Source organism: Anoplopoma fimbria, chromosome 13 (assembly GCF_027596085.1).
Source record: "Anoplopoma fimbria isolate UVic2021 breed Golden Eagle Sablefish chromosome 13, Afim_UVic_2022, whole genome shotgun sequence".
In the NCBI taxonomy this organism is placed as follows: domain Eukaryota; kingdom Metazoa; phylum Chordata; class Actinopteri; order Perciformes; family Anoplopomatidae; genus Anoplopoma; species Anoplopoma fimbria.
The window spans coordinates 18578745-18593579 of record NC_072461.1 but is presented as its reverse complement, the minus strand read 5'-3'; the positions used below and the strand labels follow the sequence as shown (position 1 = coordinate 18593579).

General features: G+C 38.4%; 1 protein-coding gene across 2 annotated transcripts; it reads left to right on the top strand.

Annotated features, from left to right (window-relative positions):
* The first annotated feature begins 287 nt into the window (after positions 1-287).
* LOC129101057 (transmembrane protein 150A-like) lies at positions 288-13357 on the top strand. 2 transcript variants are annotated; one of them, XM_054610657.1, is made up of 9 exons: positions 288-341; positions 1290-1335; positions 5374-5651; positions 5988-6035; positions 6191-6277; positions 6730-6797; positions 9146-9273; positions 9383-9560; positions 10402-13357. In XM_054610657.1, the coding sequence occupies exons 1-9, from the start codon at positions 331-333 to the stop codon at positions 10701-10703; spliced, it is 1146 nt and encodes a 381-aa protein (XP_054466632.1). In that variant the 5' UTR covers positions 288-330; the 3' UTR covers positions 10704-13357. The 2 variants fall into 2 exon arrangements, with proteins under 2 accessions (XP_054466632.1, XP_054466633.1); XM_054610658.1 differs by lacking the exons at positions 288-341; positions 1290-1335 and adding an exon at positions 1440-1563.
* Positions 13358-14835: the final 1478 nt, after the last annotated feature.

The window sequence follows — 14835 nt, the reverse complement described above, 5'->3', positions numbered from 1 at the left end:
GGCTGGACGGCCAGGTCTAGGAAGAGTTCTGGTCATCCCATACTTCTTCCATTTAAGGATTATGGAGGCCACTGTGCTCTTAGGAACCTTGAGTGCTGCAGAAATTCTTTTGTAACCTTGGCCAGATCTGTGCCTTGCCACAATTCTGTCTCTGAGCTCCTTGGGCAGTTCCTTCGACCTCATGATTCTCATTTGTTCTGACATGCACTGTGAGCTGTAAGGTCTTATATAGACAGGTGTGTGCCTTTCCTAATCAAGTCCAATCAGTTTAATTAAACACAGCTGGACTCCAATGAAGGAGTAGAACCATCTCAAGGAGGATCAGAAGAAATGGACAGCATGTGAGTTAAATATGAGTGTCACAGCAAAGGGTCTGAATACTTATGACCATGTGATATTTCAGTTTTTCTTTTTTAATAAATTTGCAAAAATTTCTACATTTCTGTTTTTTTCTGTCAAGATGGGTTGCTGAGTGTACATTAATGCGAAAAAAAAAATGAACTTTTTCGATTTTAGCAAATGGCTGCAATGAAACAAAGAGTGAAAAATTTAAAGGGGTCTGAATACTTTTTCCGTACCCACTGTATATATATATATATATATATATATATTTATTTATTTATTTATTTATTTTTGATATATATATATACAGTACCAGTCAAAAGTTTGGACACACCTTCTCATTCAATGGCATTTCTTTAATTTTATTTTTATTTTTTTCTACATTGTAGATTAATATTGAAGACATCCAAACTATGAAGGAACACATATGGAATTATGTGGTAAACAAACAAATGCTCAACAAACCAGAATATGTTTTATATTTTAGATTCTTCAAAGTAGTTGAATGAGAAGGTGTGTCCAAACTTTTGACTGGTACTGTATATATATATATATATATATTTATGTATATATATATTTATTTTTTTTTTTTTTTTTATATATATATACAGTACCAGTCAAAAGTTTGGACACACCTTCTCATTCAATGGCATTTCTTTAATTTTATTTTATTTTATTTTTTCTACATTGTAGATTAATATTGAAGACATCCAAACTACAACACATACAACACAGATTCTTCAAAATAGTTGAATGAGAAGGTGTGTCCAAACTTTTGACTGGTACTGTACATCGAAACAGTGGCATGGACGGAATGAGTTTGTAAAATAGTTTCCTTAAAGCCAATCTCACAGTGAAACTATCAATACGTCTTATTTTGAAATGCCGGACCGGAAGTTGTTTATACCGCTAGCCTCGTCTGCTAAGAAAACGCTGTTTTTTTAAAGGGAAACCAAGGTTGTTGAGGTCTGTGGTCAGCGTTGCAGGTTGAAGGTATGTGTATATCCCCTTTCGTGCACCGACTGTCCCAACATATTTCCTCTTCTTGTCCTCTTACTGTCTTTTGTTTAGCAGCTGGTCACTTAGGTTGGCAGAAAGCATGATGCGGGCAAGTCAAGACAGACTGGTAAAGTGCGAGCTAACAGGCTAGCTAGGTGGAAGCTAACCAGGCTAGCGGTACCAGAGCTCAGTGATGGTGCTCGGTCTGTGTGGCTGCAGTGGGTAAGTGGATGGACTGTGTTCAGTCTTTAGGACATTGTCACAGTTTAACCCAGAGTACAGTGCAGAATATTTTATCTGTGAATGGCTGCAGGGGGGTTGTGGCCCCCTGTACACACACACACACACACACACACACACACACACACACACTCAGCTTTACCAATGATTCATTCAGTGTTCAGTGTGCAATCTGCTCCTGAGAGGCCAGTTATGCATATTAAAGAAATATGTTATACTGCTTATATGTGTGAACAGCTTGAGCTACATCTGCAACTTTAAATGGTTATTCATAATTGGACCTAATGATACTTTATGCTGTCATGATTTACACATTTGTGTGTGTGTGTGTGTGTGTGTGTGTGTGTGTGTGTGTGTGTGTGTGTGTGTGTGTGTGTGTGCGTGCGCGCATGGCTTTACCTGTGATGTTAAAATAATGAAATAATGTTTTATGAATGATAACTCTTGGCAGACAGCTTTCTATGTGCCTTGTCACCCGGCCTATCCAGCTGTGTGAAATAGAAACAAAATGTATCTATTAAATAACTAATTATGAAATGCCTTTTGACGACTGACTGTCATAACACAGAAAGTTATTTCATTTGTAGATCCTTAAGTTATTTATCAGCCATGAATAAGATTCATGCCAAGTTATTCTATTTGAAGCAAATAAAGATGTCATCCAGTCGAGTCCTATCTGGGAGTTGTCAATATTGAGAATATTGCACATCAGAGCCTATATTTTTATATAATTATGATAACTTAAAGTAACTATATGTAGAATTTGAAAATGTCTTGGTTTTGTGACCCCAAATTCACCCCTGCCGTACATCTCTTGCCTGCATGCTGTGGGTCAACACTGTCATGGGAATGGCTTCAGTCATCTATTGTTTCCTTTATGTCTTCTCCTGGCTGTGATTTGCAACCCTCACTATGGTGTGTGTGTGTGTGTGAGCACTGTAAAACAACCTGGTCTTGCTGTGAGTATTCTGGCCTTTCCTCAGAGCACCATATGGTACTTCAAAAGCTGTTGCAAGTACTCTACTTCTCACTGCATACATTCAGAAGAGGAAGCAATTACTATACACACCAAACCATATGAGGAAACAGCTACCCTTAAATGTTGAATGCAACAGGGATGTAACAAAGCAATGTGGGAAAAAACCCTTATGCAAATCTAAGCTCAGTGTTTAGCAAGCTGTTGAACTTTGGCCAAATGTGATGTTTAGATCAAATGTCCATGTACTCACTATGAAAGGTCTGTTAGTTTATTGATGTCCATGCAAATGGGGGGGCTTGGGTGGCAGATGTGGGTGGTCATTGGGGCAGATGAGTCATTGTCTTTGAGGTGGGGGGTCTGTCTGTACTCTTAAGTCTACTCTTAAACCACACCAACCCTTTCCTTTTAAACGGTGCTACATTCAAAAATCAGATCCTATCTATTACCTCCACACATGGCCGGGGCTCGCATGTAATGGTGCAAACAACAACACAGCAGTAATAGCATACAGTGTTTACCTGATGGGGAACCGGAGAATGGCTGCTACGCTTGCTGCGACGTTGCTGTCGGTCAGGATGATGTTATCAGCTGCAGTGTTTCCGACAGAATTTTGTGAGACTATAGTTAATGGACCTCTGGTCTTCTAGCGCGGTCCAGGGGCATGCTCCCCTGGAAGGATATTTTGAACATTTTAAAGTCGTTCTCAAAATTAAGGGGCTTGATCAATGAAAAGCTTTGTGCTCTTGTTCTCGCATTGTTGGAATGAATCTGAGTACATTTAGGCTTCTCAAGTAAATATGTTATTTATAATTATTATTAGAAGGCGGGGTCTGCGGTTCAAGACGGGTCAGATGGGTTGCTAACATTGATGCAGACATTAACAATTCTTTTGAATTATTTTTCAACTGACTGATATGCCTTTTGGTCTGTGAAATGTCAGGAAATGGTGAAAAACTTCCCTAACAAATATCAAGAGAACAAGGGGACATCTTAAATGTCATACAGACATTTTAAAAACCCATCCTATTCCGTTTGCTATCACAGAACACAAAGGAAACTAGAAATGTATTTGTCTCAAATAAATGAATATTTCATCAGAAAAGTTGGCATTAATTTTGTCTATCAATAAATCGACCAGTTGTTGCAGCTCTGCTGAAATAGTCCTAAATAATTAACAACAACTCCCTTTTTTTGAGGTCTGAGTTTGCAGAAGTAAGATTCTTCCCATTTTTTGAATCCTTGGTTTGACCTGCGTCTGCATTATCATAGGAAATGGTGAAACATTTTAAAATAATAACTTCAGAAGTTGATGGCATCACATGAGCAAGCTGATACAGTGCCAGTAAGTGACTGAGTACTGTTACTCTTTTAATAATAGATGTAAAATACCCTAACCAGTAGGGAATGTAAAACTGTTGCAATAAGTGATGAGAAATGTAAAAAAATTAGCAAAACAGAAATCGCAACACCGCTTATTCAAAGAAGAGCAAAGTTCAAAGCTGCTGTGTGTCAAGGCTTCCCACACCTTAACAATTTTCACAAAAGACAAATATAGCATCTGTGAAAAAAAACAACTATAAAACCAATTTCAACACTGCTTTATTTTAGTTTTTTTGCCTTCCCCTTTAATTTGGATTAGTTCAAGACGGTGTTCATCCTGTTCACTGTATATTCCCTCTGAGTTAAGGACACACTTGTGACTGTACACTGTAAAATGATACGTGTTGTCTCTCCACCGCAGAGCTGACCTTGGCTGAGTCGTCACTCTCACAAGGTTACTCTTTGTCCTGACACTACCTTTCACAGCGTCATGTTGCTGTTCATTTCTCTTTAAGAGGTGCTTGTCTTTCTGTCTCACTGTTTCAACTTTCTAAGCCATTTTATCCATTCAGAATTCAAAAAGCAAGGGTTTCTTTTTATACAAACTATTTCCATTAATGTTTAAATATGATAAAAGAAGAACATTATCCAAGAAAAGGCTGGTATTCTAGTTGGTCTAATAATAGGCCTTTACACTTAGTGGATTGGGCACCAGTTCAACAGTTTGCATTCTTTTATTAGACATGTTTCCAGTTTGTATTACAAGCCTTTAAGAAGAGATTTACTGGGATGTGTAAATGCTTCCGCCATGTTCTTAGGATCAACATACAGATCACTTTCTAGTTGTCAGCTGGCTGTCAACTGTAGCTTCTGCTGTGCCTCAAGTACAGAAGATGTGAGGCAGTCGGTCTTTGACCATGTTCAGTATGCAGGCAAATCCCATTAGTTTTTCTCAAATCAGATCTTAAAGACAGACCAACCTATCTGCATGGGTTGCTGTGGTTACAATGTAGACGTCACAAGCTAAGGAGGCTGGTATATATGGCGAGGGGTAAGCAGCAGAAAAGTGAAAGCAAAGTGAAAATGCCAGCAGACAATCTATGACGGCGTCCGTCCACAAACTGTTGTTCACCTCTGTTGGCCTCAATTAACTGTAATTGTATGAAACGTCATAAAATGGTGAAAAATGTAGCTGAGGGTTTTTCAAAGCCCAGGACTCATTTTGTCCACAAATTAAAAGATATTCAGTTGGAGGAGTAAAGAAACCAAAAAATATTAACATTTAGGATGCTGGAGTCCGAGAATAATCTGATAGTTGATCGTTGAATCGTTGCAGCTCAGAATTAGACACACTGAAGGAAAGTGGTAAATTAGGTTTTCATTGCAATGTAACCTCTGGAGTATAATTGACATCACAGATATATGATTACAGTAGTTTTACTGAATGTGTATTTTTCATATATTGAGCAAAACTTTCCCCTCTCTTCTCTCAGGTTGCAGCTGGCTGCAGGGCCCTGTGGAGCAGAAGAGCTGTGCCATTCCCCCTTTTTTCCTCTCATGTTCCCCCCCTGTGTGTTTCCCTGTGTGTTAGTGACCCCGCACCCCCACCCACTCCCCACCTGATCCCTTACTGTCGTGTCGCCACTCCAGCCCGAAGCCCCCCTCTCACCCCATGCTTGGGACAAAGCCAGCTCACTGCCAGCCCAATGACTGCCTGGATCGTCCTGCCTGTCAGCCTGTCTGCCTTCTCCATCACAGGAATATGGATAGTGTGAGTAACAGTAACACTTGGCTGTGTCACATGTTGTCACGCTGAAACATACTGTGTTAACATAATAAGGTGTACGGTGCAACAAGTACTAATTTATTGGGCTGTGCGAATGGGCAAACCAAGCTGTTTACTTGACCAAAAATTAAAGATGGAAAGCACAAACAAAAATGTGTTGATACTATTTGAGTATATTCAGATGAGCGTTCATTCCTGCTGAATGGCCCTTTTTCTCAAGCCCAGTATAATAAGCTTTCTTGATAACAGTTCAACTTGTATCGCTGTGTTTGACTTTTGCCATTTCTTTCTTTAAATTGCATTGCGTTCCTTGCCCCACAGGTATGCCATGGCTGTGATGAATCACCATGTTTGTCCTGTGGAGAACTGGTGAGTGTTATTTTTTTTTTCCCCTTTTGATTGGAAATGTGGAGGAAGACTCTGATAGCACACATTTTATTTGTTTATTTGAAAAAATGTTGGCAGAGTCTGATGCCACAGCTTCCAGTAGGGAATGAACTGAACTTATCGTGTCACTGCTGCAGGTTTTACAATGTAACATGCACAGAAGAGCTGCCCCGACCGGGCTTCCCCAAGACATGCTGCACCATCCAGGATATCCCCCTCATCAGGTCTGCTATTCTACCATTTCCTCCTCTCTTTGTTTATGCAGTAAACACAATTGTGTGTCAGCAAAAGCCCTAAGGAATGAATAAGCGCCTTGTTATGTTGTGGCTCTTTAACAGTCATTAACCCACTACTTGCAAAAATTGTATTTGATTAATCTGCAAATACGCCTCTAACCACAGGCAAATGCAAAAGCACTCTTGTAAAAAGGCATCATGAGACCGGCAGGCTTACTTTCAATTTATGTAGAGGAAAGGCCTCGTCTCAGTTTCAGTTGTACATCTAGATGAGAAATCAAAGCAAGTGCTTTTGCATTCTTTTACATTCTTGTATTAGGAAGCATAGTTCACACGTGTGTAATGATAATCACTTTATTTGTTCCTATGCATTTTGACTACATGGCTGTCTGCTTTGGAAGAAATACTGAGAGCAGTTTTTTTTTCTCCATTTGCTACAGTAAATGTGGGTCCTTCCCTCCTGAAAGCTGCCTCTTCAGCTTGATCGGCAACGTTGGAGCCTTCATGGGTAAGGGCACGTTCTAACTGAATATAAAACCCCACATACACAGAGTTATTTTACTTAAAAGACAAGTTTGGGGGGCAAATGTTCTTCCTTTAAAGGAATAGTACAACGTTTTGGCCGAGAGTAAGATGAGATGATTAAATCCACTTGCATGTCTGTACGCTAAATGAGGTTACTGCCAGGATATGGTTAGCTTAGTTTAGCTTAGTTTAGCTTAACGACTGAGTACAGCTTGCCTGTCCCTGTTTTTCCTATTGGTGCCTCCGAAGCTCACATATACATAAATATATGGTTTTACAGAGAGGTTATTAGCTGGACTATGTCATTGCTGGGGGCAGTCTCTTCCCAGAGACTTTGTTAGGTTACCAGGCAACAAGTTGAGACTTGAAAGCGAGACAGTCACACTATAGCGAACGCAAATATAACGGTGGAGCTGAAAGACCTGCCTGCAGGTCAACTGCAACAGTAAAAAATTTGTCCAAAAATGTTTTTCACTCCAGCAGCTTTGGTGGTGCTTCCTCTGTCTTTTTTTCCCCCAAGCTTAGCTATCTGTCTCCTGACTGTATCTTCATATTTATTGTACAAACATATGAGCATGGTCTCAATCTTTTCATCTAACTCTCAGCGAAAAAAAAAAAACAAGCTTCTTTATTTCCAAAATGGTGAAATATTCCTAATCCCATGACCAAAGAGAACCCAAAACAAATATGAAGTACAAGGGGGTATTTTAAAGGACAGATTGTTATTTAATATAAATAAAATATTCTTTTTTTAATATATTTTTTTCTACAATGTAGTATAATGGCAATAGAAATCCACTGTATGTACTTAAAAAACATATGGTTAAATAGTGGTTATTCAATATGCAATGTGGAATTGGTGATCTGCGATGTACACTTGGTGCACTAAATTAAACCTGCTGCCTTCTGCTCTTTCACACAAAGCAACAAATCGGTATAGCTGAGCTGAAAAGTGTTTGAAGTCTGTCTCCTCTGTCCATTTATGTGTGTCATATTAATCCGTGGTGCCCACAGACACCAGACACTAACCTCCAAGAGATTTGGAGGGGCCTGAAATAGCCTGTGCTCTCTAATCAATAATGAATGCGGCTTTCCTTCCACTTCCCCCCTCTGTCCTCTCTTCTGCATGTGCCCTCCATGGCCTTCCTCTTCTGCTCCTCCTCCCCCCATCTTGTGTTTTCACCACTCAGCTCTGCCCCAATTTTTCCCCTTTCTGCTTTAATTGCCTCTCTGCTGCTGTTTATTTTTCACATCAACTTTTCTTCTCATATGTATTGACAGTTTTTCAATTTTTTCCCCCATCTTTTATGTTTCTTTGCATTTTTATTTCTATATTTAATTTCTCCCCATCTCTTGTGTATAAGCTGCTTGGATGCTTTAGTTTAGACCTTAAACTTCATAACTGTGTTAAAGCCTTAATGTTAATGTTAATGTTAATGCCTTTGTGGTAGTACTGTTACACACTGCAACCTGCAGGTTTAGGGTTTTCAAAGAGGGAAACAAACCTTTCATATGGGAAGAAATTGTGTCAAAAATACTGGCTTATGCAACCTGAGATGTCATTCAGAATACATCCCCACTGAGACAGCAGTGAAAACAAATCTGTCAGTCTAAGATCAGCAACGTTTTTTCGATCTGCAACTTAGTGTTTTGTGACCTTTTTTTATGGCACGCTATACTATGGCTTTTATTATGACATTTTACACAACATACTATACTATGTTGTTTTGTATGATAAACTATGAACTTTATGACATGCCATACTATTTTCTGACATTTTTATGGCATACTATACTGTCTTTATTATGACATACTATGCTATGCCATCTTTATGCCTCTCTGCCAGAGGCATTATGTTTTCAGGTTATTCAACCCACCCATACATCTGTTAGTCAGGAACACCTTGAGGGAATTTCTTTAAATTCAGCACAAACTTCCACTTGGACTCGAGGTTGAACTGATTAAGATTTTGGTCCAGGTTGTCAAAGATTAAGATCACTGTCACCTCAAGTCAGTCTCATTCTCGTGAATGCCATATTATAGGAACGTTGGAAGGGTTGTTTTTGTTTCAAACTTTGCACAAAGGATGAACTGATGAGAATTTGGTGGTCAAAGGACACGATGACTTCACAAAACACTTTTTTGTCCATAACTCGTGAATTCATATGCCAATTACGGCAATTTCACACAAATGCCGTAATAGGATTAAAAGAGGAAGTAATGACATTTTGGACAGACATGGTTAGAGGAGGAATATGACCTTGCAGCGGTAATTTCTGGTTTCTATTGTGTGTCATGGATGCAGTGTGACTCTTCCTCCGTGTCTTGCAGTGGTGATGGTGTGCCTTCTGCGCTACGCCCAGGTGATCGAACACAGCCACCGATGTTGGGTCAACACCAGCGCTCTGGTGTCCGGCTGCACCAACGCTTTGGGTCTGGTCATGGTGGGCAACTTCCAGGTAAATATGAATTATCCTCATTCAAATTTCGGTGACCTTTTTGCTTCTTTCTCTTTTTACGTCAGACAAGTAGAAACAACACCTCTGACTGTACTGTTCTGTTTGTCAGGTTGATCATGCCAAATCTCTACACTATGTGGGTGCTGGTGTGGCATTTCCAGCAGGGCTGCTGTTTGTGTGCCTGCAGTGTGTGCTCACCTACCGGGTGGCTGTGACTGCCCTTGACTATTGGATGGCCCATTTCAGAGTTGCTCTGGCACTGGGAGCCATGATCTCCCTCGTCCTCAGTATCCTTCACTTACTAGCGCCCCCTTGTTGTGCAGATATAGTAGTTATGTACTGTGTGTTATATCTAAATGCAATTTTTTTTATGTGTTTTGTACGTGTGTTTTCCCGGGAGACATTTTGACATGAAAAGCACAGCTGTGTTGTAGTTGTAACTAATGACTTATTGGGAAAAGTCACCTTTTAACGTTTTTTCTGCTTGGTCTCTTTTTTTTATATTGCTCCACCTTGTAACAGACCATTATTAGTTAACCCCATCATGGCTCAACCTTGCCGTCCTGAGATCAGTGCAATCACACTCCAATCAGCTGGTGTCATGCAGATTAAAACATTGGAGATATATCTTGTTTTTTTTCTCATTTTCACTTCCCTAGCCGTGAGACAATCCGGCACGGATAAAGATGTTTACCCTTCATCTTTGAGACAGGACAGCAAGGCCATGACAACATTTGTCTGGGCATACTTTGATCTCCCACTCCTGCCATCTTATTCAACAGTCGTGAGGCTGAAGGCTTCACATTCATTGGCGGCCTCTCCTCCTTGCCTTCCTCTCGGTGGTGTCCAGGGTGACAGCTTTTTCTCCACAAACATTTATTCCTGTCTGCCTTCTCCTTCATTATTAATCCCATCAGTTTTATGTAGCTGCAAAGCCAAATTCAACTTAACCCTAATAATATAATTAATTCACATCTGGCACTCTGGCACATTGTCATATATCTCATCTCATTATATCATGGATTTTTGTAGACACAACTCATGGGATTTTGTATTCCTTCCGCTCTATTTGTTTTGCTCCATCATGGACCAGATATGTTTGTTCCCCTTAACTTGCCCTCCTCCCAGGCGGAATTTTCTTCATCCATGAGAGCTTTATCCTGCAGCACGCTGCAGCCATCTGCGAGTGGGTCTTCACGGTGGACATCCTGGTCTTCTACGGCACCTTCACCTACGAGTTTGGCACCGTCACCAGCGAGACCCTGATGGCGGGCCTGCAGCAGAGTCACCACCTAGGTTCAGGAGTTATCATGGGCCCCAGGGCCCGGGGCTCGACAATGGGTGGGGCGACTAAGGGCCTCAAGTCCCCCGGGGGAAGCAGCACATCCACACATCTCAACTGTACGCCAGAGAGCATAGCCATGTTGTAGCTCTGCATCGCTGCCCAAAGGTCTGAAATGTCACTGCAGAGGTGCTTCATGTTCTAAAACAGGAAGGGACGACAACAGAGGAAGACCTGATCGAACCATTGAGCCAGCAGCAGGTTATCCCATCTGTAATGCTGTACTATCTTCTTTTTCCAATGTTGGTGCGAGCCACTGCATTCAAATATCTTGTAGCGATGTTGAAAGGAGCTTTCAACGTGTGGAACTAGCTGGAACAATGAATGTTTTCCAAGATGGCTGTTGAAATTGGGCAATTCTCCACTGGAGTCGGTTGTCTCTTGAACAACACTTTTTTTCTAAATGTTGACATCACTGGTGTGCCCACAATGTTTTTTCTCCCCTGCCCAGACACTCCTTCATGAGCTACCAATTGCTCAGCGTGGCCCACCTGTTTTGGCCTTTTGCTTATCTCTGCACGGCACCCTTTTCTGAATGAGAGAATAACAGTTTATGACTGAGTTTTGAATTTGCTTAGTGAGTACAAAAATATTGAATGTTTGAGAAGTGAACAGTTACCAGTTGTGTATGTTTTACAGGCTTTAAGCATATGGCCTTTTTAAAAATCAATCAAGCATTAATTATCTGTCAAATGACCGGCGAAAATCATTCATTTCACTCGACAATTTAATTGGTTGCACAGATGATTTTGAATGCACATTTTGAAGGTATTTTTTAAAATTATTTACAAATTATGTACACGTGTATCTGAAGCCACTATCATTCTTGAGATCATTACCCATGTCATTGGCATGCACATTTTAAAAAAAACAACAGCCCTGCTCTGTTGTAATGACGAGGACTGTGTGCATCTCAATCACTTTACAACTGCGAATCTCTGAAGTAGTCTCCCTCGATGTCATTCCGTTGTTGTCCCACATGATGCATGATCTGATGATTTCTTTGTTACATTTACATTTCATGCTAACTTTTTTTTATTTCATTGACTGTGAAGTCCGGTGCAATAATTGCCATCAATTGTCTGATCATTTCCATACTGCAAGAGTGAATAATGCCTTTTTTCAGTGTGTTGGAGTTGAGCACAGGGCTTTTTTTTGTTTTTTTAAAGTGATACCAAGACATTTTAAGTGACCTACATATTATAGTTAAATAGTGGATGTGTGAAGGTAAAAATATAGTCCAACTAACGCATTTACAAAATAACCTAGTTCTTACCCACACTGATTTGATTCCAGGCTGGACCCTTGGAAGCCTTATTTGAGTTTTGAGAGTAGGTTTTCTGTTAAATATGAAGCGATGCCCATCCTTCTCAGTTTTGTTCACAGGAGTTAACTGAGAGGTGAATATGATTCTTGTAGACCATGTGCCATAAACTTTATGGCATCACAAGTGCAGTGTTGCAAACAGAACCAAGCAGGTTGTAGACTGAAAGAAAAATGTGTCGTATATTAAGGTTGTGTATGATTTCCTGTTGCCAATTTCTCTTAGTGATATTTACAAATGTGAATTAGCTTATCACCAGACTGCCACAAACTACCACTGCTCAAACTTAAGCTGACTAATGCCACCTTACTTAGGTTACACCTAGACTATGTTTTTTAGTAAGTAAGTGAGCAATTTCTCTGTGATCCGTTTGAGAAGTATGTTTCATAACACACAGTATTCTGCCCTCTGCGTAGTGTTGATACATTTTTAACTGTCTAACCACTGGATGCCAGCAATACACATTTAAAAAAAAAGGTCACATCACCTACCTCTTATCTTTTGTGGGTTTGATGTTCTGAAGGAAAAGCTGGAGTTCCAACATGTTTTCCATCTTCGATTGTTTGAAAAGTGTTTAATATGACGGTAGCTCAGCAATCAACAGCTCGATCCAAAAGGTCTTAACAAGTATCTGCATTTGACAGGACAGTAGATCTGCTGTTACACGAGCTGCGCGGTCATATGTCAGGTCGGTTTTTCTTTACTTTTGGTGCAAATTATTTAACTTACCATTCATTCTGGGACTGCAGCAATTCTGTCTTGTTCTGCAAATCTTGCCAAAAAAGACTGGAATCCACTGGAGTTTCGATTGGTTTTCTGTGTGTCAGCAGCAGGTGTATGAATTGATAAGAGTGCACTGTTTCAGCCTTATCTCTGGTACTGTGCCAGGGGAACATTTTCAGATTTTCATTTGTTTTATTCTTGTGTTCAGCTGAAGCCTATTTCACCAAACTGTATCTAAGTCACATGGTGTGACTACAAATGGCAGCTTGTATGAGCCCTCACATCAGGGTTGGATGTATTCTGTAAAAGCATCTATTCCATCATACCATCTTCCACAGGCCAAAATTAAGTAGATTTTACAGCTTTTTGTTATTTTTATGTCAAAATGTACACTCCAGTAAGCTTTCATATGGTATCTTTGTTGGTGGGAGAATCCTATATTACAAAAAGCTGACCTGTACATGTCTTGAACAGCAACACAGAAACAATGTCTATAAAAATGTATTACACATATTTCCTCAATTTGAAAAATATGTCAAAGAATGGTAGTAAGAGAAATCCCCCAAAACAAGTCAACACAGATTATTTTGTTTCCTTTTTTAAAATTCTGTAAATATGTACAATTTGTCTATCATTTAGGTATTTTCATTTGACAGAGATTTATATTCAAATATGAAATAAAAATGATAAATTATTATGTTTTGCATGGATTGTCCTTGAATCACAGAAAATTATCTTTGTATCCCTTTAAACAACATTATCTGTAAATTTCTGCTTAAAGTAGATTTCAAAACCATATATCTGTGCGAATCGACGATTTTATAACATTTCTAAGACGTTTAAGAAACTTTTTTGATGTAAGATAATGACAGTTTTAATGATATACTTTTACTTTTTGACAAAATATATTATGATACTTATTTTGTGATACACTTTTGTCTGACGTTTCTTTACGTGCTAAAATATTACTTAAAATGTATAATATACTATATAATGACTTATTTATGTTTTTTTATGAAATAGTAATGTCTGACCCTTTTTACACATTTTTAATGACTATATACTAAATACTGTAGTAAATACTATGACTTATTTTATACTTTGATGATTTATTATCCTATGACTTTTTTTTTACATTTTACTTTGGCATACTATATAGTGACATGTTTTATGAGACGCTATACTATGACTTTTATATCACCTTTAATGACATACTATACTATGCCTTTTTTGTCATACTATGACTTTGTTTTACATGTTTGATCACATACAATACCCTGACATGTTATATGACATTATCATGGCTTATTATAATGTGACTTTTTTAGACATTTTATTATGGCATACTATACTATGACTTTATAATGACGCTTTTATAACAAAATAAACTATGTCTTCATTTTAAAAATGTTTTGACACACTACATAATGACATTTTTATAACATTTTTATGACAAATGGATTTAGTTGCATGCCATACTACGGCATTTTTATACTAAGACTTTCTTCTGACAAATTTATTTTCGTATACTATACTATTACTTTTTGGACATTGTTTAAATCATAATAGACTGAGATTTTTATGACACGCTATGCAGTTACTTTTTTTACATTTTGTTGACATGCTATAGCATTTTTGACGTATAATACTCCGCCTTTTATGATGTTTTTAATTGCATACTTCACTATGACATTTATTACTGACATATTATATACTATGGCCTTTCTTATGACATTCCTAAGATAATGACATTTTTTATGATATAATATACTATGACATTTTTTGTATCATCAGACATTTTTAAGACATACCATACGACATGTTTCATGACATACATTTAATTTATGCCATTTCTATGACAAAATATACTATGAACTCTTTATGAAAATCTTAATGACATACTATACAATTACATTTTTTATGACATGCTATACTATGACTTTTTAAGGAACATTTTTGTGACATACTATATTATAACTTATGTATGACATTTTTTTATTGCATACTATTCTATGGCATTTTTATGACATACTATACTAAGACTTTTAAAGACATTATTATTACTTACTATACTTTTTGTTACATTTTTACAACATTTCATGCTAAGAGCAGAGTTTCAACCGGTATTATTTACCAAACCTGCGACCTCGACCTATGTGGAAAAAAGATGCAA

Bases quoted from the DNA above. Each gene is read 5' to 3' on its own strand.
- LOC129101057 (XM_054610657.1), top strand. The intron at 1,336-5,373 runs GTATGTGTATAT...CTCTTCTCTCAG, and splicing joins GTCAGCGTTGCAGGTTGAAG to GTTGCAGCTGGCTGCAGGGC. The intron at 5,652-5,987 runs GTGAGTAACAGT...CTTGCCCCACAG, and splicing joins ATCACAGGAATATGGATAGT to GTATGCCATGGCTGTGATGA.